The sequence below is a fragment of the Terrapene carolina genome, unplaced genomic scaffold, assembly GCF_002925995.2.
Source record: "Terrapene carolina triunguis isolate 2854851 unplaced genomic scaffold, T_m_triunguis-2.0 Scaffold22, whole genome shotgun sequence".
Lineage (NCBI taxonomy): Eukaryota > Metazoa > Chordata > Testudines > Emydidae > Terrapene > Terrapene triunguis.
In genome coordinates this window covers 7,730,368-7,754,346 of record NW_020664373.1, presented here as the reverse complement: position 1 = coordinate 7,754,346, position 23,979 = coordinate 7,730,368, and the positions used below count along the sequence as shown (strand labels likewise).

Genomic DNA, 23,979 nt, shown 5'->3' with positions numbered 1-23,979 from the left:
GTATGCAGTAAATAAATCTGTTCTACAATGGTTAAATTGTATCTCCTTTCTTTAATTACAACAATTATTTTATAAGCTTACTTAAAAGATACAGTGTATTAACAACACAGGTACTAAACACTGCTAAATGCAACCATGTGGGCTAGGTTTCATCATACATCAATTGTTTGGTCTGTGTGTAATGCTTAGGAAAATGCAAAATTCACATAAAATATCAGAAAACTCTTCTAATTAAACATCCTTACAAATTGTTGTAAAAAAAGATTTTGGTATTTTAGCAAATAGGAGCATGGGCCACTTTGTCACTTAGCCAACTATGTTATACGTAGATTGTTACGCAATATGAACTGTTAACTATTAAATACACTATAGTCTGAAAACTTGTTTGGGGGTACAAGATGCTTTCTTATTTAAGATGCACCCCTTAACTTTTTAATTAAAAAAACTTGCTATACTTTGTTACTTCATGCTACTGCGAGCTTTCTTCTTCGCCAGGTCAATTATGGATTTTAACTGCAGTATTTGCAGTCTATCCACATCCTGGCTTTCTAGCCACTTAAGACCAATCTCTAACCCTACAACCGCATCAGCAGCTTTGGGCGATGGATCCGAGGGTTCTTCGTCACTATCCTCAGGGTTAGACACATTTTCTGAGGCACCAGGTGGTTGAGGGGCAACATTATGAATTATATCTACATCTGTAAGTCGTTCATAGGTTGGACACATAGCATCCACCTCCATCCACTCTTGAACATCAGCTATCCCACTTTGAGCCATAAGTTCCCTGTAGACTCATTCTGCCTCCATGGCCTCTTCTTCCATAAAACCTTCAAAGTTGTTCTCATCTTCGTCTTCTTCCTCATCTTGGTTGTCGTCGCTTTCAGTGACAACAGCACTTTTGAGACCACGATGCCAACATTTCTCTATTGTTGACGGAGTGATTCCTAGCCAGGCTGTCTCTCCTAAGTTAAATACATCCAGCAAATTCAATTTCTTGATTACATCAGTTATGCTACTATTGTCCTCAACAATTTTCTTTACTAAGGCTTTACGATAGTTCATTTTAAATGTGGCTATAATGCCTTGATCGAGGGGCTGTATTTTGGACGTCATATTCTTAGGAAGGTAGCTCACCTTTATCTTCCCGTCTTTGCTGGTTAAGGTCTCAACTGGGGGGTGGGCAGGACAGTTGTCAAGTAGGAGCAATGCCTTTGGCTCCAGATTTTGTCTGTATAGGTGGCTCCAGACAGCTGGTACAAAATATATCTTAAACCATTCCTTGAAAATATCTGATGTCATCCAGGCATTTTTTGAATGGCGATAAATGAATGAAAGCGAATCCATGTTCTTATGGTGGAAAGCCCTAGGAGACCTGGATTTGCCTATGCACAGAGGTTTAAGTTTATGTGAACCAGTTTTATTCACGCAGAAAAGTATTGTCACTCTCTCTTTTATCACCTTAAAACCTTTGGCCTTTTGTTCTTCGGTCCTAGAAGCAAGTGTTCTATCCGGCAGCATACAGTAACATAAGCCAGTTTCATCAGCGTTATAGATTTACTCCGGAGCATAGCCACCCTCAATGATGATCTCTTGTAACTTTAGCGGGTATCCGTCGCAAGCTTTTATATCTGCGGAGCGCGTCTCTCCTGAAATTGCAACTTGCCGAATGCCATGACGTTTTTTAAAACGATTAAGCCATCCACTGCTAGCTTTAAATTTGTTACCTTGATGTGCAGAAGCGTCCTTGCCCGAGCGTCTAAAATTGAGATCCTTCAATTTCTCCGCTTGTTTCCTTATAATGTCACCGGAAATTGGCGTGCCTTCGGAGCGTTCTTGGGTAAACCACGTAAATATTGCTCTATCTAGTTGGTTATCCAAGGCAATTCTTAGGCGCTTCCTTTCCAGGCCTTCACTTTCATCCAGTTCAACTACCACTGACCGTAATTTTTCCACAGCTTTGATCCACCCTCTTAATGTTGATTCCCCCACTCCTAGTTCTTTTGAGACCTTCGCTTGACTCATTCCTGATTTCAGTCTGTCCAAAGCTTCCAGTTTTTCTTTGACTGTCCATGCCTTTCGTTTCCATGGCTGTGAACTGCTTGCCATCACGTCAATGGTATTTTAATACTGTATTAATGCAAACAATTTTTTAAAATTGTTTAGAAAATGTCAACGCAGAGTTACAATGTTTCCGAAATACAACCAGTGAGACAACATAAGCTTAGTCTATACTGCACACAATTTAGAAATGAGATTAAAATAGGCAGGAGAGATGAGAACACCTAATGCAGGGGTGGGCAAATTTTTTGGCCCGAGGGCCACATCGGGGGTCAAAATTGTATGGAGAGCTAGGTAGGATCCCCAGGATCCATTGACTTTCAAGAAAAAAAGATTGAGAAGCAGAGATATGTACAATAATACTTCCTCTGATTTCCATCAAGAGCAATTGAAATGTCTCAGGGGAGCACTGACTGTGACACTGAAAATAAAACCGATCAGCTTTGTGGGAGAGACTTGAGATCAGCACTCGCCAGGGCCCTCCTTCTCTCTGCTAAGGCTAGCCAGAAATGCTGTCTCCTGGGTCTCATCCTATCAGCTGGGTGGGAACTATTTACCTACATGAAGTGCTTTGACTGCCCAGGGGCTGCTAGCACTGCTGCTGGCTGCGGGGGGGAAGAAGGGGGGATTTCTAACTCACACAGGCTCCCAGCTGTGAGAGTTAGAGAATAGGGGCATTTGAGAAACTCATTTAAAGACTCCCTCTGTGTGCGAAGGGGTAGGGCGGACAGAGCAATCCAGACAGCTCTCCTGCTCCCAGCCTCGGAGCAGCAGCAGCCCACACAATGGGGAATTTACATTTCTCACAGCCCAGAGCCGAGGGGGAGAGAGGAGCCGCTGAGCCAGCTCCTCAGGGACAGCCATATCAACTTCTTGCTCAGGAAGGAGTAAAAGCCTGCTCTGCCCTGGAAACGAACCATTTTTACCTGCTGTGGGAGGCGGCTTAGAAGCTGTTGCCACACGCTGCTCATCTGTTGGCTCCCTGCCAAAACAGCTGATAGGCGGCTGCACACCACAGTTGATTGCTTAGAAATTATCCCGGTGGGTGCCAAACACACTGATGCACTGATCCACTGGAGCACGCAGCCTTGCTCCCCAGAGCACTGCTTTACCGCACTCTATGCAAACCCGTGTTATATCGGGTCGCTTTATATCAGGGTAGAGGTGTATCACTGAAAAATTGCTTACTTTATCATAAGAAATCAATTGGAATATAAATATTGCACTTGCATTTCAGTGTATAGTATATAGAGCACTATAAACAAGTAACTGTAGGAAATTTTAGTTTGTACTGACTTCGCTAGTGCTTTTTATGTAGCCTGTTGTAAAACTAGGCAAATATCCAGATGAGTTGATGTTCCTCTGGAAGACCTGTGTACCCCCAGGGGTACGCGTACCCCTGGTTGAGAACCACTGGAGTAGAGGATCCAGAAGCTGTAGTGAATGGCTTCATGTAGGTAAGTGTGCAGTGATCACCATGCTGACAGATGAAGATAAATTTGCGAAGTGTTGAGGATGTCAAATGCCCAGGAAAATGAAATTAAGGAGGCAGAAAATCAAACCCCGAGGGCTTCAGCCCTGGGCAGTGGGGCTCAGATTACAGGCCCTCTGCCTGAGGCTGAAGCTCTTGGGCTTTGGCCCGGCGTGCAGGCGGGCTCAGGCTTCAGTCCCCCCTGCTGGGGTCATGTAGTAATTTTGTTGTCAGAATGGGGTCACGATGCAATGAAGTTTGAGAACCCCTGGATTAGAGCATAGCACTGGGAGCCACTTTGCCTGCGTTCTCTTTCTCAATATACCAATGACTGTTGCTTACCAATGTCCTTGAGCTAGCCACAACCTTTAAGCCTACTGACCCACTTGGAAAATGAGAATAATGTTCCCTTCACTCACAGCGTATAGAGATTTGAGGCCATGTTTTTCACCTCAGAAATACACAACTATTTTGTAGGCACAAGTGTGAGCTGTTAGGTCATGTGTTTGCAAATCTCTGCAGCAATGTGCACACAAAGATTTTAGGCTGAAATCAGGCTGAAATTAATGTTTTCATAGCATTTAGTGATCATCTAATTCAGGGGTGGCCAAACTGTGGCTCACGAGCCACATGCGGCTCTTTTACCATTAAAGTGCAGCTCGTGGAGCCCCCCCCCCCACTAACCCCCATTCTCCACCTACCAGGCTGGGTGGAAGGGGAACTCGGGACCTCCGCCTTGCAGCAGAGTGGTGTAAGAGGGGCTTCTGCCCAGTGGGGAGGGAAGGGTCTTGGGGATTCTGCCCTGCGGGGCACACGTGCCAGGGCTCAGGGCTTCAGAAAGAGTGGAGCTCAAGCCACAAACCCTGGCAGGTGTGCCCGAGCTCTCGAACTTCTGTAGATTGCCACATGTGGCTCGGAGGGCCAGTAAGTTTGGCCACCCCTGCTCTAATTAGAGGTACCACAGAAGTGAAAAAGTATGTTTGCCTACAAGAAGGTTTTCTCACAACTAGCTGAAGATAGTCATGCAACATGTTAGTACCCTCAATGTTTACCTTCTCAAAGTTCAGTATTGAAGAAGTGAGGCAGCAAAAACTAATCAGATTGGATATGCAGCTCATTCCTTAGCCACTATTCAGCAATTTAATAAAGGATAAATTAGTCAGAATTTTCCTTGAGAGACGTATGATCTTCTGTCAGTTGTTTGTCTAATTCTCAGTCTTCAGTTTACACCCAAGTGCATAAAAAGTTTCTAGAAAGATTCAATAAAACCATCTATTGTGAAGACAAATGAGAAGTACAACAGCACAGAAATAGGAGAGCAAGAATGAAATCAGTAGCCACTTTTTTTTCTTAAAATACTAAGCTAACAAGTCAGAATTTGTAACGGATACCCTAGATATACTTGGGTTTGAAAGTATTAGATGTTTAGTTGTTAAAACATCAGCAAATGTCTACTTCACTGTACACACACAAGCCAACAAAAACATATTTCCATCAATAATCACAATTTATAGACAAGGAAAGAAAAATGCTGCTTGAAAACAAGAGTTTAGGGATTTCACCTTGTGTATTTTGACATGTGATGCTGACAGTTTGTTTTAACAGTTATAAAGCTTTAACTTTTTGAATCAATGTTTGACATTAAATTGTGTGATCCCCTCCCCATAACATCCCACAACTGTTAAAACAAAAATAAAAATAGAAAAAATTCTTAAAAATAGATATCCAATCAAAATGATAAAAATAATAGTTGAATTCTGAAAACCCTAGATATATTATTGGAATAAAGTGACTTTAGTAGATGTATCGGGACCTAATTACTAATTAATCCATTTTGGATTGTTTATGTTTACACAATGTAATTTAGTGAGGATGTAGAGAAGGGGCAAGATCCATGCCTTTGCACTAACATTACAACTATGTTTGTTTTGCGTAGTTTAATCAAATTCAACTATTTGGTAACACTCGGTTTACCTCAACTTCTTACATAGAGATTCTGTTGACTCTCACTGAGTAATTTTACCTTAGTGATATCTTTCATGGTAGTTTTTTTTTAACCACACTAACCAACCAAAGTGCTAGATGCAGCTTTATGCTTCACCTATTTGCTTAGAATTTGTAGCACTTGTGGCACTTTAGATTATTACTCCTGGTCAAATTCTGCACCAAAAAATTAAAAATTCTGCGTACTTTGTCAAAATAATGCAATATAATCACACCAGATTCAATTATTTTGGTAATTTATTTAATCTACAATACAGAAAAAAGTCACAGTAACTATTCAGCATTTCCTAAACACATGAAAGTTAAGTTACAAGTACTTGGTAATCAATAGCCTGCATCCCAGTGATAATCCTGTATTTTCATTTAAATTATAGTACAGAAAACTGAGCTTTCAAGTTTTTCTCACTTAGTAATTTCCTTCTGGCAGAAAGGTTCAAGTTGTACAGTGAAAAACTTCTCTCTGCATCTGCAAAGTTTGAGACAGCATTTACATAATTCAAGGCCAGTTTGGCAATATTTAGAATTCTCTCTTTCACTGAAAGCCAAAACACTTGGAGGTCTACAAAAATAGGTTGACTTTGAATAGCTTCGGGCACAATCTTTTTTTCTGTAGTTTTAGCTCTTATTCAGGTACCTCAGGAAAAAGAAAAGCCAACCAGGTATTGCTTGAAAATACTCAGTGTTCTGGAAGGATATAAACATGATGAGGATCAAATAACTTACAAGCCTTCAGAAAATTCAGACCCGGTTGTCCAAGTGACAAATATTTGTCAAGCTTTTCAGAAGCTTCATGGAATGCCTCTTTAAAAAAGAGATTTAGACAGGCAAGTCTTTCAACAGGAGAAGTTTTCAGCCTTCCTAAATTTGAAGAACTTGGAGGTACTTTCGGAAAGAAGCTCTAGATAAGAACTAAAAATATATCTGCAATTCTTCCTGAAGGTCAAATGCTTTAATAGTACAAGGCTTCCTGCTCTCAAATGCCAGATCCAAGCTGAGAACAACATTGCAGGATGTGCAAAATAATTTGTCCCCATCCGCATGCAGTTTTGTAGGGAATTCTCGAGTACGAGAAGCTAATATAGCCATTTTTGATGCACCATGTGAACAGCTGTTCACATTGTGCAAAAGACCAAATATCCCTTTTTGTAACTTCATCCGGACCTGGCTGGCTACTTTGAGAAGTGCTTGGTTCGGTCTGTCCTGACATTTTATTGACTACTTGACAAATATTTTATTTGCCCCCAAAAAGTCTTTTTTTTAAATGGGTAAGTAAAATAGATCCTGAGCTGTAATCTAACGCCATTGTCCCACTGTGGTACAGGACAAAAGCGAGAAAGCACAGAGATCTTACTAGCTGAGGACTCCCTTACTGTCATTTACAATAAGGCTCCTTTAAAGGAACCTTAAAATTTTTACATGTGTTTTATGCTCCTGGAGGAACTGACTAAGAATGGGAACAATTCACTAATAATAGAAACATTAACAACTATGCAGGCAGGCTGCTACTTTTTCTGCTATGAGGGGACAAAGCCTGCATCACGCTTACCTCCAAACAACGTGAAGCCCTATCCCTTCACACCCAGCACACCACAATAGCCAGCAAGAGGGACGTCTGACGTCTCCCCCGCGCTGATTTACATCTCCGCCAGCTGCTCCAAGTGCTCGAATAGATGCACCCGGGCTGCTGGGGAAGGTGTATGTGTGCCCCACAGATTCCTTTGCTTCCCCATTTTTCTGTGGGGAAGCAAAGAAATTGTGGGGGACATGAATTCTGTGTGCATGCATGGCACAGAATTCCCCCAGGACTAGAGTATGCAGTTTTCTACAACTAGGGTACGTCTATACTTACCTCCGGGTTCGGCGGTAAGCAATCGATCTTCTGGGATCGATTTATCGCGTCTTGTCTAGACGCGATAAATCGATCCCGGAAGTGCTCGCCATCGCCTCCTGCTCCGCGAGAGGAGTACGCGGAGCCGACAGGGGAGCCTGCCTGCCGCGTGTGGACCCGCGGTAAGTACCTTGTAGTTCGAACTAAGATACTTCGACTTCAGCTACGTTATTCACATAGCTGAAGTTGCGTATCTTAGATCGAACTGGGGGGTTAGTGTGGACCAGCCCCTACTTGTAACAAGTAGGCACAAAAACAAATTTTCAGTGTTGTCCTAGACCACAATACTGCAAAGACTTGTGCCATGTTTAACTTTACTCACAGCAAACTTCACCATAACGTCAATGGGACTACAAGTTAAGGCTCGTGGACCATCCTTACACACATCTCTTGTATTAGTTGAAGGGCTCAAGCATGCAATTATTACTCAAGGAAACTCAAAATCAGGGAGCTATCTGAAATACTCTGATACATTGTATGTTGCAAGCAGCATTAGCATTGATGGGGAATTTTAATCAAAATGTTAAAATGTAGAAGAAGCCTGTGGTGGAACAGGGAAGAAAAAAAAAAAAAAAAAAAGGGAGAGATGCAAATATTTGAAGACAGATTAAAGTACAGGCCTTATAGGTCCAATGATAGGATCCACCTTAAGTCACATAATTAAAAAGGTTTTTAATTAAAAACAAAACTAAGGTAACATTTTCAGAAATGTTTAGGTTCTATTTCAAAAGTGACTTAGGCAATTTGGAGTCTAAATCCCCAATGATACTCAGGCGCTTAAGTGCCTAGTTCACTTTTGAAAATAGCACAGAGTCCAAAGTCATTTAAGGCAACTAGGTGCCTTACTCCCATTTAAATTAATGGGAGTTAGACACCTTAGGTGCTTTTGAGGAAAAAAAAAAAAAATCTCACAAGGCACCTAATACCTTTAAAATCTTGCCTTTTGTACCATTCTGAGAATCTTATTCATTTTACAAATGATAATATTTTGATATACCCATGAGGAGCACAATAGATTATTTTAGTTCAAGTTTACAGATGAGTAATTTCAGGCACAAATGTTCAGACATTTGGTGCAGATGCAGAAATAGAACCTTTTGACTTGTGCTCCAATCCAGTGTTTCCCAAAGTATGGGGCATGCCTTCATGGGAAATTAGTTGGCTTGGGGGAGGGGAAAGCAGAGAGCTCTCTCATCTGTTCTTCACTTTTGTTTTTAAATAAATAAAGTCGCTACCCATTAAGACTGCAAAGAAAGCCTTCAAAAATGGGGTGCTCATATTTCACTACACACTTCTTTTCCATATGCAAGGCTTCTGTTCCATCACCACTCCAAGTATTCTTACTTATTTACAGGCCCAAATTAAGGCAATCCAGGATTTTAGGCACATTTTGACACAGGACCTTCCTGTGGCCTAGCCCCACACTTAGTGGCAGGTATCGGGGTAGCCGTGTTAGTCTGTATCTACAAAAACAACAAGGAGTCTGGTGGCACCTTAAAGACTAACAGTTTTATTTGGGCATAACCTTTCGTGGGTAAAAACCTCACTTCTTCGGTTGCATCCGAAGAAGTGAGGTTTTTACCCACGAAAGCTTATACCAAATAAATCTGTTAGTCTTTAAGGTGCCACCAGACTTAGTGGCAGGGTTGCCCTCCTCCAGCTTTCATGATTGTACATGGTTCCAAATGAGCTGTGTGGTTGACCAGTCCCCAGTTCGTGGTTCTACTGTACTATAAAGTGGGTGCACAACTGGTTGAAAGACCATACTCAAAGAGTAGTTATCAATGGTCCACTGTCAAACGGGGAGGATGTATCAAGTGGGGTCCCACAGGGGTCAGCCCTGAATCCAGTACTATTCAATATTTTCATTACTGACTTGGATACTGGAGTGGAGAATATATTTATAAAATCTGTGAATGACACTAAAATAGGTGGGGTTGCAAGCACTTCCAAGGATGGGTTTAGAATTCAAAGTGACCTTCACAAATTGGAGAATTAGTCTGAAATCAACAAAATAAAAAATTCAAAAGAGACAAGTGTCAAGTATTACACTTAAGGAGAAAAAAAAAATCAAATGCACAAATATAAATTGGGGAATAACTGGCTAGGCCAATGATCCCCAAACTTTTTTGTCCACCTCCCTCCCCCTTTCCTGGTCCAGGAGCAGGGGCCACAAAGTGGGAGCGGGGACAGAGCTGGGAGCTGTGGCCAAGAGCAGAGCCACAGCTAGGGTCAGGGCACAGTGGCTGAGACCGGGGCCAAACCTGGGGCTGGAGAGGAGCTGGGGGCAGGGCAGGTGTCAGTAGCGGTTCCTCCTTGCCCCCCATGGAGGCTGGCCCAGGCCTCGCCACACCACCAAACATTCCTCCATGCTCCCCCCAGGACAGCATGCCCCACAGTTTGGGGACCACTGGGCTAGGCAGATGTACTGCTGAAAAGGGTCTAGGGGTTATAGTGGATCAAAGTAAATACAAGTCAACAATATGATGCAACTGGAAAAAAAAAAAAGACAGCTATTCTGGGGTGTATTAACAGAAGTGATCTATGTAAAAGGTGAGAGATAACTGTTCCACTCTAGTTGGCACTGGTGAGGCCACAGCTGGAGTACTATGTCCAATTGCAGGCGCCACACTTTAGGAAAGATGTATACAAATTGGAGAGCAACAAAAATGATTAAAGGCTTAGAAAACCCGATCCATGACAAAAGGTTAAAAACCTGGCTTTTTTTAGTCTTGAGAAAAGAAGACTGAGAGGGAACCTGATCACAGTCTTCAAATACATTAAGGGCTGTTGTACAAAGGACGCTTATCAATTGTTCTCCGTGCAAAGAAACATGCTTAATCTACCGCAAGGAAGATTTAGGTTAGGTATATAAGGGAAAAAATAAATAAAAATAAACCCACTTAATGATATATGTAGTTAAGCTCTGGAATAGGCTTCCAAGGGAGGTTGTGGAATCCCCATCATTGAAGGTTTTAAGACTCGATTGGACAAGTATCTGTCAGGGATTCTCTAGGTTTACTTGGTCCTGCCTCAGAGAAAGGGGCTGGACTAGATGACCTTTCGAGGTCCCTTCAGGCTCTACCTCACAGAATTCTATACTATGCAAACTCATAGCTATTTAGTCACAAAATCCACTATAACAGATACAATCAATCAACAGGACTTTAGAGCGTGAGTCTAAGGGCATGGCTACACTTGCAGACGTAGAGCGCTGGGAGTTAAACCAGCCTTCGGAGAACGCAGCAGGGAAAACACTGCCATGTGTTTACACGCTCAGCTGCAAATGCACTGGTGTGGCCACATGAGAATCTCCTGCAACGCCACAAAGAGCAGTGCATTGTGGTAGCTATCCCAGCGTGCAAGTGGCTGCACCATTCTTTTCGGGGGGGGGGGGGGGGGAGAGGGGGGGGTGACAGGGAGTGTGTTTTGTGTATGTGGTGGGAGAGAGAGGTTTTTTTTTTTGAGGAACTGAGCGTGTGTCAGCATGCTATCTTGTAAGTTAAGACAGCAGCAGACCCCCCTCTCCCTCCCCTCTTTTACACACACTCACAGCAAGCAACATTCCACACTAATGGCTTGTTTTGTCCCAGGGTAGATAAGCATGCCGACTGTCAAAAACGGAGCTTTGAAAGGGCATATCTGCATTCCTACAGCCAATTCCAAAACAATGACAAGAGTGGCCACTTGACTTAAGGGGATTATGGGACGTTTCTGGAGGCCTATCATTGCGCAGTAATACAACACTTTATTCACACTGACACTGGGGTGTTTCAGCCGAGGCGCAGCAAGCGTTATGCTTCTTGTGGAGGTAGATTACCAGGAGCACTCCAGCTGCAGAGTCCAGGTGCTCTAAGTGCCTTGCCAGTGTGGATGGGTCATGAGTTAGGGCACCTGGGACTGCTTTAATGCGCTCTAACTTTCAAGTGTAGCCAAGCCCTTAGCCTTAGCCAAGCCAGCGCTTTAACGTGGCTGTGTAGTTGCAGCACCAGCACTAGGAGAGAGCTCTTCCAGTGCTATTGAAAAAGAGGGGAGTAGCTACCAGCGCTAGTGCACTGTCTACACTACCACTTTTCAGCGCTGAAACTCGCAGTTCTCAGGGGGGTGTTTTTTCCAGAGAGCAAGTTGCAGCACTGTATAGTGGCAGTGTAGACAAGGCCTAAGATGATGTTCTCCAGTGAGGGCATTCTCTGCCACATACTCGCAACTGTTAATTTAACAGCTGTAGATAATTTACCTACAAGTTGACAGCAGGATGATTCTTACACCTTCCCTCTAAAAGAGAGGATAGAGAAAGGCCAGCAGCATACTTCTTGGAGACAAAGTTAAGAATGGGGCAAAACAAAACAGCAGCCAATAACGAAAAATACTAGGCTCTTTTTGGGAGGAACAGATGTTCATTTAGGTGACACCTACATACCACAGCAATGGAGGGCGGGGGGGGTGTCATCAAAACAGCATCACACACAACTCTTAAGCTTAATGCTTAAAACACACACCTCTTAAATACAATTTCTTCTCCTCCCTGCCTCCCCTCCCCCAAATATCAAGATGCTGTAACAGATCTAAGCAACAGTGTGATTTTAGTCACCTCATCATAGAATATCAGGGTTGGAAGCAGGGCCGGCTTTAGCAAGAGCGGGGCCCGATTCCTGGGGGCGGGGCTTACCGGCAAGCCCCGCCCCCGGAATCGGGCTGCGCGGAGCCGCTGGGGCCAGCGCTCGGCCGGAACCGGGTCCGGTGCCCGAGCTGGGCCGGAGCTGCCGGGGGTGCTCGGCTGGCGCTGCTCGGCCCGAGCCGGGCCGGAGCCACAGGGGCCGGTACGCTTGGCCAGAACCGCGGCCGGCACCCCGGGGCCAGAGCCGCTTGGCCGGGCTGGGGCCGGAGGGAACCCCTCAGCCAGGGCCGGCTGGACCGCGCCACGCCTCCCCGGAGCCCTCCTCCTCGCGTTCCCCTCCACCCCAGCTTACCTGCTGCCCGCTTGCCCCTGCTTGTTTTCAGACTTCCCGCGAACATCTGATTCACAGGAAGCAGGGGAGGGGGAGGAGCAGGGGGGTGGAGCGTTCAGGGGAGGGGAGAAGGGGGAAGTGAGCTGGGGGAGGGGTGGACAGCTGCGGGGCCCGATTCAGCCGAATCAGCTGAATTGGCCTAAAGCTGGCCCTGGTTGGAAGGGGCCTCAGGAGATCATCTACTCCAACCCCTTGCTCAAAGCAGGGCCCATGCCCAGACAGATTTTTACCCCATCCATCAATGGCCCCCTCAAGGATGGCGCTCACAACCCTGGGTTTAGCAGGCTCAAACCATCCGTGCCCTTCCGGCTAGAAGGCTTTTTTGTTCATCCTTTTTGGCGATAGTTTTTAAGTGCCCCAGCTCAGGGGGTGCCGGCTGGATAACGCGGCTCCCACCGCGGAGGGAGCGTGGCGACTCGGTACATAAACACAAGGCGGCTCAGCGCAAGAGCTGGTGGCCGCGCTGCGCGGGGGAGGGGCAGCCCGGCAAAGGCGGAGCGGCAGCGAACTGTCACCGCTCAGGTGGCCGCGCCAAGGCAGGGCTCAGGCTCAGCGGGGCGGGGAACGCCGGGGGTCAGTGTGCCCGGGCCGCCCGCAAGGGGGAGCGGCGTGACCAGGGGCCCCTGCGGCCCCACGCCGGGGTGGGGGTGGGGGCCGGACACCGCTCTGGGGAGCTGGCCTGGAACCCGAACGCGAGGGGGGGGGGGGCGGGGACCCGCGGGGGGGCGGGGGCCGCCGGCCCCCCCCCCCCCCCCAGGGCGGCCCCCCCTTCTTTACCCCCCCCCCCCCCCCCCCGATGCCCGCCCACGTCACCTGGTTTCTTGGTTGCTGAATTTCTTGGTCACCACCTTGCCCAGCTCCAGGCCCAGCCGCTCGGCCACGCGCTGGGACAGGTCCTGGTGCGAGCTGCCGCTGAAGAGCACGATGTTGGGCATGGCCGCGCCGGAGGGGAGGAGGAGGAGGCGGCGGCGGCAGAGCTCGAGCTGAGGCTCCGCAGCGGAGGCGGAAAGAGAGAGAGCGCGGGAGCGCGTGCGGGCTCCGGGTCAAATAACAGGCGGTCCTGGGCCCGCCCCCTGCCTGCGCGCCGGGAGAAGGAGGGGGCGGGGCGGGAGAAGCGAGCGGGACAGCGGCCCAGCCAGTGGTCAGGTGGGGCACGTGACGGGGAGCCTGGGCCCGGTGACAGTTGGAATGAGAGTGACGGTTGGGGGAGGCTTTGGGGGTGCCCAGGTTGGCTGACAGTCAGGGGGGCTTGGGGCCCAGGAGAGCCCCCTGGGGGCAGCAGAGGGGAGCGGGGAGGATGCGAACCCAAGATCTCAGCGTCAGCCGGGGTCACCTCAGCACGTGGCCCAGCCTTTGCCCTGGCACGGAAGTGCACCAGTATCCCATGCAAAGGTTGGGCATGAGTTGAGGAGCGCTAGGGAGCAGCAGCCTAATGCCAGCAATGTACAGGCCTGGCAGGGGACATTATAATCACTGGGGCCCAACCCTTCCCCTTTCACTGTATTTACACAGACAGTTTGGGGTCCATGGTACAATCGTTCCCCTTCTCGCCATCCCTGAACGTAGGAGCTGTTATTTATCTGCATTAGTGATGCAAGGGGACAGGGCCATCATTCCCTCACCCGCATGCATCTCCTTCACGCTCAGATGAGAGGGATCCACTTGTGCGATGACATCTCCTGCACTTGTAGCTTTGTGTTTTGAGTGATGCCATCAACTCGAAAGCTAGTCATTAAAAATAATAAAAGTTTGAAGTAGTCTGAGGTGCTGCACCTGCCCTGCCAGTTTTTCTAGGTTTATAATCAGATTTTCTGTTTTTTTAAAAGTATTTCTCTCTCCCCTTCTGCTGTGTGAAATGGCCACGCTGCCAGAGGGATTATACACACAAAATGCAGAAAGTAAAGAAGAGAAAAAAGTATGTTTGCTTATCTTTCAGTTACAGTATTACTTGTAACAACAATATGTAAAAAAAAATCCAGATATAGTAGGGAAAACATTATCTACTATCTGTTCCTATTAATTTAATCTGGTCGTGTCAGGTTCCTGGGAGTTTGAATGACCTACAATTTTATTTAATTATAAATCTATTGTGGTAGTTTTAAAAACATATTAGTCTTTGTTATCTAATGCATCTTTGCTTCCTTTTCACTCAGCACTTTCTACTGTCTTGCCCCCTGCATTTACTACTTTCAGTTCCACACAGCCAAAAGCCTTTGGAATAAAGTCCCAGGAACACCTCAGTTTCCTCCAATGTAACCTGTGAAAATTGAGGCTCCAATGCTGCAAACACTTGTATAAGCTTAACTTCACTATCCATGATTTTAATGGATAGTAATGTTAAGCTCCTGTAAAAGTGCTTGCAGGAGCAGGATAAACTGTAATATTCCATATTTATGAAGTCTCAATATTAGGGCTGGTCAAAAATTTTCCATCATAATTGTTTCTGAGCAGAAAATTGGATTTTTTGACAGCAGGGCTTATAGCTGTCACCCCCCCTCGTCCCCACGCTGACAGCCCAAGGTGTGAGCTGAGTGCTGGGCTAACAGCTCAGGCTGTTGGCACTGGAGCAGATAGAGAGCCAGCTGTAAGCACCAGGGCTGCGGGACTCCAGCTATCAGTACCCCATATGCTCCACTTCAGTCCATAGGAGCACTCCTGGTGAGGACACACACCATCAACAGAAGGAGCGTAGTGTGGATGTGAACCACTGCTTTAATTACTGTGATGGCTTTATGTCAATTTAAGTCAACTTAATTTTGTAGTGTAGAGAAGCCCTCAGATAGATATAGGAAAAGAAACTGTCTTTCAATGAAAAAAGTTTTATTTTAGCTAGTTCCTCCTTTCTCCCAACCCCTGAAAGCAGAGAGATTCTTACCTGATGTGGGACATAAGAATTTTTCTCTTTCCTTGATCAAGAGAGATTCCTATTTCCTGATAATTAGCCCGGTAGTAGACCACAGTCAGTTCAGCTGTGGCTAATTTAAGGCACCACAGTTATAGCAATTACCAGCTAGCAGAACTGGGGCAATATAGGTAATTCTGCTGTGGAAAAGTATTGCTGCAGAAACCTGTTGCTGTCTTCAAGACAGAGTTCTAGTAATGTAGGGTAGTGAAGATAAGTTTCTCTTAAGAATTCAGGAGCTGAAGTCAGAATCCTGATGTAATCTGATTTCTAGAAAACTGTAAACTATTTTTGTTTGTCTATTGTTTTTTTCCCCTTTCACCCATTTTACCTCCACTTGATGTGAACCAACATTTTGCAAACCTTTCCTGGTAAGTCAGCAGTGACATTCCTCTTTCCAATTTCCTCAAAATAAAACTGTTATACTCTGAGAAATGACTTATCTCATAGAACTGGAAGGGACCCCAAAAGGTTATTGAGTCCAGCCCCCTGCCTTCTCTAGCAGGACCAAGTACTGATTTTGCCCCAGATCCCTAAGTGGCCCCCTCAAGGATTGAACTCACAATCCTGGGTTTAGCAGGCCAATGCTCAAACCACAAAATGTCCCTGTGGGTTTCCACATTTATTGTCTCACAATGAATTCTGGTCAAAATTTGCTCTTATTGTAAATAACAATTTTTAATTTTTTTAAACTGTCAGCCTTTTCAGTGAGGCCTGGGAACTAAATGTCAAGTTGGTTCTTTCCTGCCTTTCACAGTTATCTCTTGTAAAAGATTCTGTGGGCCAAATTCTGCCCTCATTTGCAGAATTGCTAACCCCAAATGTTCATGAATCATGCCACAGATAGAGTTATGAAATTGATTTAAAATTTGTGAGATTTAAAATAAAAAATAATTAGGATCCTTTTTATTTGCATTGAGTTACCAGGGTACACTTGGGTCATATTTTCAATCTTTTCTCTCCAACCTTGAAGCTAGAAACTTCTTTTTTTTTTAATGAAAGCAGAGATTTTCACCTAATCACTTTTCTCTTGAAACTGAAGCTTTTAAAGGTAAACATCAAATATTGTGAGATTTGTGGGAGAAAAATAGCAAGAACTGGCAACACCACAATTATACCTGTGTAACCCTACTGTCTTCATATTCTGGCACTGCAATTTCATTGTTTTCAAACAATGATTCAATTCTTCCAGAGCTGTACTGGTTTTTAAGTACAAATTAAAAATAATAAATAATAAAAATAAAATTTTAAAAGGAATAAGAGCTTCAGGGAGGTTTCACCAAATTCTCAGTACCTTGTTCTCAATTTCTTGCCTTAATGGCTTAACGATGTTGTCTTGTGAGTTATTTTAGCAATATTTCCAACTGCAAATGTCCAAAAACATGTCAGCCCCCCCCCCCCCCCGCCAGGCTCATGACACAAAAATAATACATTTTATTATACATTAATAGTACATTAATACATGACACAAAAATAATACATCTTTTTATTTGCCTTCAGCTTTCTGAGCCTTTAGGGTACACTCACTTCATGTTTTCAAAACTTTCTCTGTAATTAGGAGGGCTAGAAACATAATTTCTTTTCTTTTTTCATGGAAGATAATATTCTCACGCAATCTCTTGATTCTAGGAGTTGGGCTTTAAGAAACACACCAGTTATCACCAGACTTGCAATAAAATCTTTAGAGCTGGCAACAAGATGACTTTTGAGGATTTTTGATTTTTTTATTTTGTAAACTGCTGCATCCATTTTGCTTTATAAGTGATTAGTAATTTAAAGGAAAACTGTCAGGTTAAAAGTTATATTTAAAACATTAAAAACATTATTTCTGCAAATATCATTAAAACTGAAAAAAAAATCTAATTTACTTTTCACCATTTGTGATATTGCTTAGTTCTTTTGGTTTGGAAAATGAAAATAAACTAACCTGTTTCACTTGTTTTTAGAGAGAAAAGGTGGGTGAGGTAATATACAGTATTTTATTGCACCATCTTCTGTTTTTAGTCAGTTTCTAGTCCATTTCAGTTTGCCACATGCTGGCACAATCCTGCATTGTTTGGGTTGCAAATACCAACAGAAGAAAATTGAAAACATTAAAACAAAACCTTCCCTTTTCCATTGGATCAGAGGACAACAAGGCCCAGCAGCACTGCTTCTTCCCCACCACACAGATATATATTAAGGACTTGACTACATTGGGAATTAGTCCCAATTTTGGTCTTTGGTATAGCTTCAGGTTGCAAATCCTTAGTGTAGACAAGGAGAGCAGGGATTTACACAGGTGGAGTTTACCCCTGCTTGAGCTGGATGTAGGGTTAATTGGAACAAAAACATTATGAAAGATTCCATTTCAAGAGAACCAAAATGGAGTTTTTCAGCTCGTTCCCCAAATTCCCATAGAGTCTAATTCCCCAGGCAACCAGCTCTCTGGGCTGCTTGACTACCTGGGGAGTCACAGAACCCAGGAAGGCAGTTGCCTAGGGAGTAAGGAGCCTTGGAAGCCAGGAAGTTGGACTGCTCTGGGAGTCTGGCAAATGGGCAGCTTGGAGAGGCAGCTGCCTGGGGAGTCTGGTAGCCCTGGGAGGCAAATACCTTTGGATTTTGGCAGTCCAGGACCCAGCTGCCCAGAGATCCCAGGCGGGCAGAAAACCAACCTGCTGGGTTTCTGTTGAAATTTTGACAGAATCGACACATTCCTCAGGATTCTGTCAGATCACCATTTTCCAGTGGAAAACTGTTTCATCAGAAAATTTGTGACCAGCTTTAGGAAAGACACCAAAATGTTAAAATAATCTGAGACTGCACTCACTTTGCTATGTCTTCCTTTACATTGTTGCAAAGTCTTTTCAGTGTTGCCAGGAAGCCTGTGCAGAGGCAGAAGGCCACAGAGCTTGTCTGAAGGCATTGAGCCTCGTTGTAGATGGCCCTGCTACCTGTGGATCCCAAGATCTCTGTGTTGGTAGAATACTACCCATTGTGCAGGAGTTGAGGAAGAGAATCTAACCACCCACTGAGTTTTCTTCCTTCCATTAGTCTCTCTGCAGGCGTTTCAGAGTCCAGGCTATAGCCTGAGCCCAAATGTCTACACTGCAATTTTTAGCCCCATGAGCCTGAGTTAGTTGACCTGGGCCAGCCGCAGGTCTTTTATTGAAGTGTAGACATACCCTAAGGGTCTGATTTTTATCCTGGGCAGGAGGTGATCAAGCCTTCATTCTCTTATCTGAAGAAGTTTGGTGGGAAAGAGTATTATATGTTTTACAGGTTTTGGCTATGGTTGGAGATGTTTACTCTGAATTTTGTTTTACTGGAGCAGTTGTAAAACTTGAATGCAAACAGTTGTTAGCAGCATGGAAAAAAATAGTGGGTGCTCAGCACCCACTGGCAGCCCCGCCAATCAGCTACTCTCTCTCTCCCCCCCCCCGTGCCTCCCACCTCCATGGATCAGCTGTTCAGTGGCATGCAGGAGGCGCTGGAGGGGAGGGTGATGATTTGGAGTGGGACGCTCGGGGAAAGGGGCGGAACGGGATGGGAAGAGACGGGGCAGGAGTGGAGCGGAGGCGGGAAGAGATGGGGCGAGGGGTGGGAAGAGGTGGAGCGGGGGTGGGAGTTGGGGAAAGGGATGGAGTGGGCAGGGCCAGCTCCAGGCATCAGCCGAGCAAGCTGGTGCTTGGGGTGGCAGATTGAACGAGGCGGCATTCCGCCCAATCCTAGGGCGGCACAGCCGCTTTTTTTTGTTGTTGTTCCGCTCCGGTCGCCCTGCAGAGCCCTCGCGGCGGGAGGGGCCGCGTGGCAGTGCCCCGCTGTAGCCCTGGCCGCCCCGCTTCTCTCTCTCTCCCGCCTGCTCCCTCCACCTCCCTCCCGCTAGCTGGTCCCCCTGCACCTGCGCTCTGGCCGCCCCGCAGTTTTTTTTTGCTTTGCCCTTCTGGCCCCCCCGTGTTTTTTTTGTTTTTTTTTGTTTGTTTGTTTGTTTGTTTGTTTTGTTTTTTTTGCTTGGGGCGGCCAAAAAGCCAGAGGCAGCCCTGGGAGTCGGGGATTGAGCACCCCCTGGCAAATCACAAAGTCGGCACCTCTGGTTAGCAGTATGTTAAATTTTTGGTATAATTATTATAAATGTTGCCAGTGATTTAGGTAATGGGCAAACAATTCTCATATAAGTACAACACTAAACAAAAACATAAAAAATAAATGACTGCAGCATGAGTACAAAACAAGTCCAAGCTTGAAGCAAATGCAGAAATGATACCAGAATTAAATCAGGGGATGTTAATAATTGATATTGCTAAAGGCAAAGTTTCCAAATCAGTTTACATTCTGATACAATTTATTACAACAAGGAATGGAAGAAAAAGCTGGAGGAAGTTAGCCAACTGGAACATTGGTTATACTCATTTTACACTATAAAGGTTTTCTCCATGACCAGAAGGGCAAAAAACTTTTAAGTAAATTAAAACGAGCATGGATTGTTGATAGTAAAGTTAATACATTTGTCATAATCAACAAAGAAAAAGTCCGATTTAGCTCAGGTGAGCGGATGAATGGAATTCTGCAAGGCTTTTTTATGCATCTCAGATTACCAAAAAGTGTGGTGATTTTGCTGAATGTTACAGAAATGAATGAAAAAAATTTCCCCTATTTTACATCAGCACGAGCTGAGCAGTTACCTATAATGTTCACGTTTAGTGTGAGGCTAAGGGAAGAAGACTTTTAAAAGTTGAATAAGAAAGCATGTACTTTTTTACATAATTATTTAAGAACTTTATAGCATACTCAGTGGTCTTTGTTTTTACTGTGAGTTGTCACATTGCAGACCCTTTGAAAAGAACTACCTAAGTTTGCTTTCTGGTATTGTAGTCTGATCCCAAATTACTCATGAGACACAGTTCTAATACACCTACAGATACTCTGTCAAAAATATCAGTGTATAAAATAGCTTGTAAATAAGACACACAGTAATAAATCAGCTGAGGAGCTTTATTATTTTCATAAAGACTTCAGAACCTTTATATATAAAGTTATTGCCTTGTATTCAAGGTCCCACTTCATAGAAATCTCTAGTCATGTTCTCCAGGATTCATTTATTATTTATACAGAAAAGAGACATTTTTCATCACTCTTTCCTCAAAATTTAGTCTGGTTTGTGATTTATCAGCCTCATTTCTTTTTTCTTCTCCATTCATCCCTATGGAATCATTCCCTAATCATCCACCACACAGATGTAGAGTACCCAAAGGAAAAGCAATACAAGAAACATTCACTGTGGTGAAAGAAAAGCTCATTTTAAAAAAAAGTACTCCATACAAAAAGTGACTACATACGGGGAAATTCTCTGAGCAATTCAAGTAGAGTCTCAGGATCTTCAAATAGGGAAAGAGGGAAAGCTCTTCTGTCTCTACCCCATTCCTGGCATACCTCCAAATCTCCCATGAGTAGCTGTGCACGGAATTCCCACTGATCTGGGCTCCACGCCCCGCCTCTATTTTTGTGAAGCGGAACTACACCAGGTCTGCTGCCAAAGGACCCTTTACACCAGGGGTCGGCAACCTTCAACACGTGGCCCATCAGGGTAATCCGCTGACGGGCCGTGAGACATTTTGTTTACGTTGACCGTCCGCAGGCACGGCCCCCTGCAGCTCCCAGTGGCCGCGGTTCGCCGTTCAAGCTTTCACCACTTATATACATTCACAATGCAGCTGCAAAGAGCATTCTTTTAGCCTGTGACTGGCCCCTTTGAGAGGGAATAGGGTCCAGTGCACCTATACCTGATTAGCTGCCTCCCAATTGGGGCTAAAAGAAGTCAGTTGGGCCACATACAGGGAAGACAGGAGAGAGCTGCCTGAAAGCACAGATTGAGAGCAAAGAAAGGGGCAGGAGAGTGCTGCCTGGGAGAAACAGGGAACCTGCAGGGAGATGAAAACTATGCAGTCCCTCTCTGGGAATAGGGAAGAAGGTCTACAAGCCCAGTGGAGGGGCTAGTTTGCTGACCTTCTTGATCTGGAGAGCCAGTGCCAGGAAGCTGAAAAGGGCCGAGTTGTTGGACTATATTTTGGGCCAAAGAGTCATGAGACTGCTGGTCACTCTCAAGATGGGTGGCCTGGAGTATGGGGCCCTGGAACAAAGGCAGAAAGGAACTGGGAACCAAGTTCTGGTGGACTTATAGCTGGGTGACCTGGCATTGATGTCCCTGAGGAGGAGAATAGAAAATCGCTGTACCTGTCTATATTTTATTGTGGGAATTGGGAGAATGGTTTTACCATGAGGTTTTTGCAGACTATTGTATGTGTACAACCCCCTCTCTTTGAATCCCTTCACTAGCTCCCCTGTTCTATTGCACCAAACATAAGGTGCTTGGCTTCACTTTCAGGACCCTTTATGGACTATCCATATCCTACCTATCATCTCCCAATTACTGTCAAGATGTTGACTCCAACCTCTGATCAGCCCATGATGCTGGCTCTATTATCCATGTGTTATATTTGCATACAAGCACCTTGAAAAGGAGAGTTGCAGTTGTTCCCATAATCCACTATTCTGCGCCATCAGTTCCCTCTATAATCTATTTGTAACATCATAATACTATCTAGTCTGGTTAGAATTGCAAAAAGTACATTTGCAGTTTAAGATGCATGACTGTATGAACATTCCCAAAGATGAGCAGCAGCGTGAATGCAACCTTGGAGGGAAAAACTCAAGATAATTCTCAGAACAAACAGAGAAGTATAACCAAGATATATTTTTATTCCTTCCTCAATTATCATCCTGCCTCTCCTTGTCCCAGTAGATCTGACTCACAGTTGGGAGCGATAGGAGTTGGACTCAGTTTTCTGTGCTCATGAGTCTAGCCGTCGAATCTCGTCCTGGCCTGGCCACTTGTTCTATTCTGCATCAGGGACAGAACTATAGTCACAGCCTAGTCAGGCAGCCTTCAAGAGAGAAGAATCCCTGCTACTGCAGACATGGAGATATCAGCCTCTGGTGACAGTGAGGAGACCACTACAGGAAGCAGTCAGGATGGAGCTGAGGCTGGTGAGCTGAAAGTTGGGGGAATTTCTTGCTCACTTGCAGATGCTTGTGACCTCTCTGAGTCCAGACTTGCAACTCAATAGACTTTCCAACTCTCCTGTGGATCTACAAAGAAAATCCATAGTCTATAGAGAAATCCTCATCTGATTGGCTGCCTTTCCCTATTAGAGTTGCCAACTTTGGTCGGATGAATTCCTGGAGATTTCATCACATGCCATCATCTTTAATTAAAGAGTAATCTTTAATTCCTGGCGACTCCAGGAAAATCCTGGAGGGTGGGCAACCCTATTCCCTATCCTCTTACATTCTAGGGCAAAGCAGTCAAACAGAGCTGCTACAGTTGCTGAGGGCAGAACCTGGTTCCCTGGTACATGAAGTAGCCAGTGCTTTTCTCCCCTTGCCCTGCAAACAGTAGAGAACAACAGCTTCCTGCTGTTCTGCCAACCACCCTGCGGCGATAGGGAGAGGACAAACCGGAAATTGTGGCAGTTGCTGGGGTCCCAAAAGCCAGAAGGGAGGAGCTGAAGACCCTGGCTGGTAGGCCCTTACTCCTACATTACAGCAGCTGAAGGCATTGCTCTTTTCATAGGACAGGAGGGGGAGCAAAGACCAGATCCCAGTAGGAGAGGCAGAGCTCTGACTGAGCACAGGGCAAAAGCTGCAGTGAGACAATCGACACGAAGGCAGTTGCAGAATTAAATGTGTGTGTATGTCTGGGGTGTTTGTGCATGTTGGGGAGAAGAGGCAAAATGAGATGTGGTGGAGGTAGAGGGGTTTTTTGAAGGGGGAAGAATAAATTGGTGTTGGGGAGACAGAATTATTGTGGAGTTTAGAATTAAATGATCTGCATTTCTAAATTATGCACATTTATGCAAATTAAAATTCTATGTTTTGGTCTGGCAGCGTTGGCAAGTGTGCCGCCTTGTGACACCACTGCATCTTGCAAACAACTAAACAGCAAGCAAGCACATGGCACAGCAGCTCACTACTGAGCATGTGGCAGTGGCTGAAGCACAGGAGTGGCTGAAGTAGGAGAGAGAGGGTGTATTGACTAGGGTTACCATATTTCCATAATCAAAAAAGAGGACACTGGGGGGGGGAGCCCCGCCCTAGCCCTGCCCCCACCCCCATCCACTCCCTCCCACTTCCCACCCCCTGACTGCCCCCCTCAGAACTCCCAACCCCCCCTGCTTCTTGTCCCCTGACTGCCCCCTCCTGAGAACCCCCCACCCTAACTGCCCCCCTAGGACCCTACCTGTCCCCTGACTGCCCTGACCCTTATCCACTTGCATGGGTGGCATGTTTGTAGAAATTTTGGTGCCCAGAACCCGCCCCCCCCACCTGCCTAAGGCTCTGGGAGGGGGGTTGGGTGGGGGGAGGAAGTCTGGGGTACAGGTCCTGGGCTGGGGATTAGGGTGCATGAGGGGTGCAGGGTGCAGGCTCTAGGATAGAGTTTGGGTGCTGGGTGCAGGCTCCGGGCTGGGGCAGGGGGTGGGTGTGCAGGAGGGGTTGAAGGGTGCAGGCTCTGGGATGGAGGTTGGGGGTGGGAGGCGGTGCAAAGGGAGGGGGTGCAAGCTTTGGGAGGGAGTTTGAGGGCAGGAGGGGGTGTGTGGGAAGGGGGAGGGGG

General features: G+C 45.5%; 1 protein-coding gene across 1 annotated transcript in view; it reads right to left on the bottom strand.

Moving 5' to 3' along the window:
- LOC112117522 (ribose-phosphate pyrophosphokinase 2) overlaps positions 1-13,435 on the bottom strand; it is a 37,244-nt gene extending 23,809 nt beyond the window's left edge. Inside the window, exon 1 of the mRNA XM_029910708.1 lies at positions 13,244-13,435. Within this exon, the coding sequence (XP_029766568.1) occupies positions 13,244-13,365 (122 nt within the window). The 5' untranslated portion in view covers positions 13,366-13,435. The remainder of the gene's footprint in view (positions 1-13,243) is intronic.
- Positions 13,436-23,979: the final 10,544 nt, after the last annotated feature.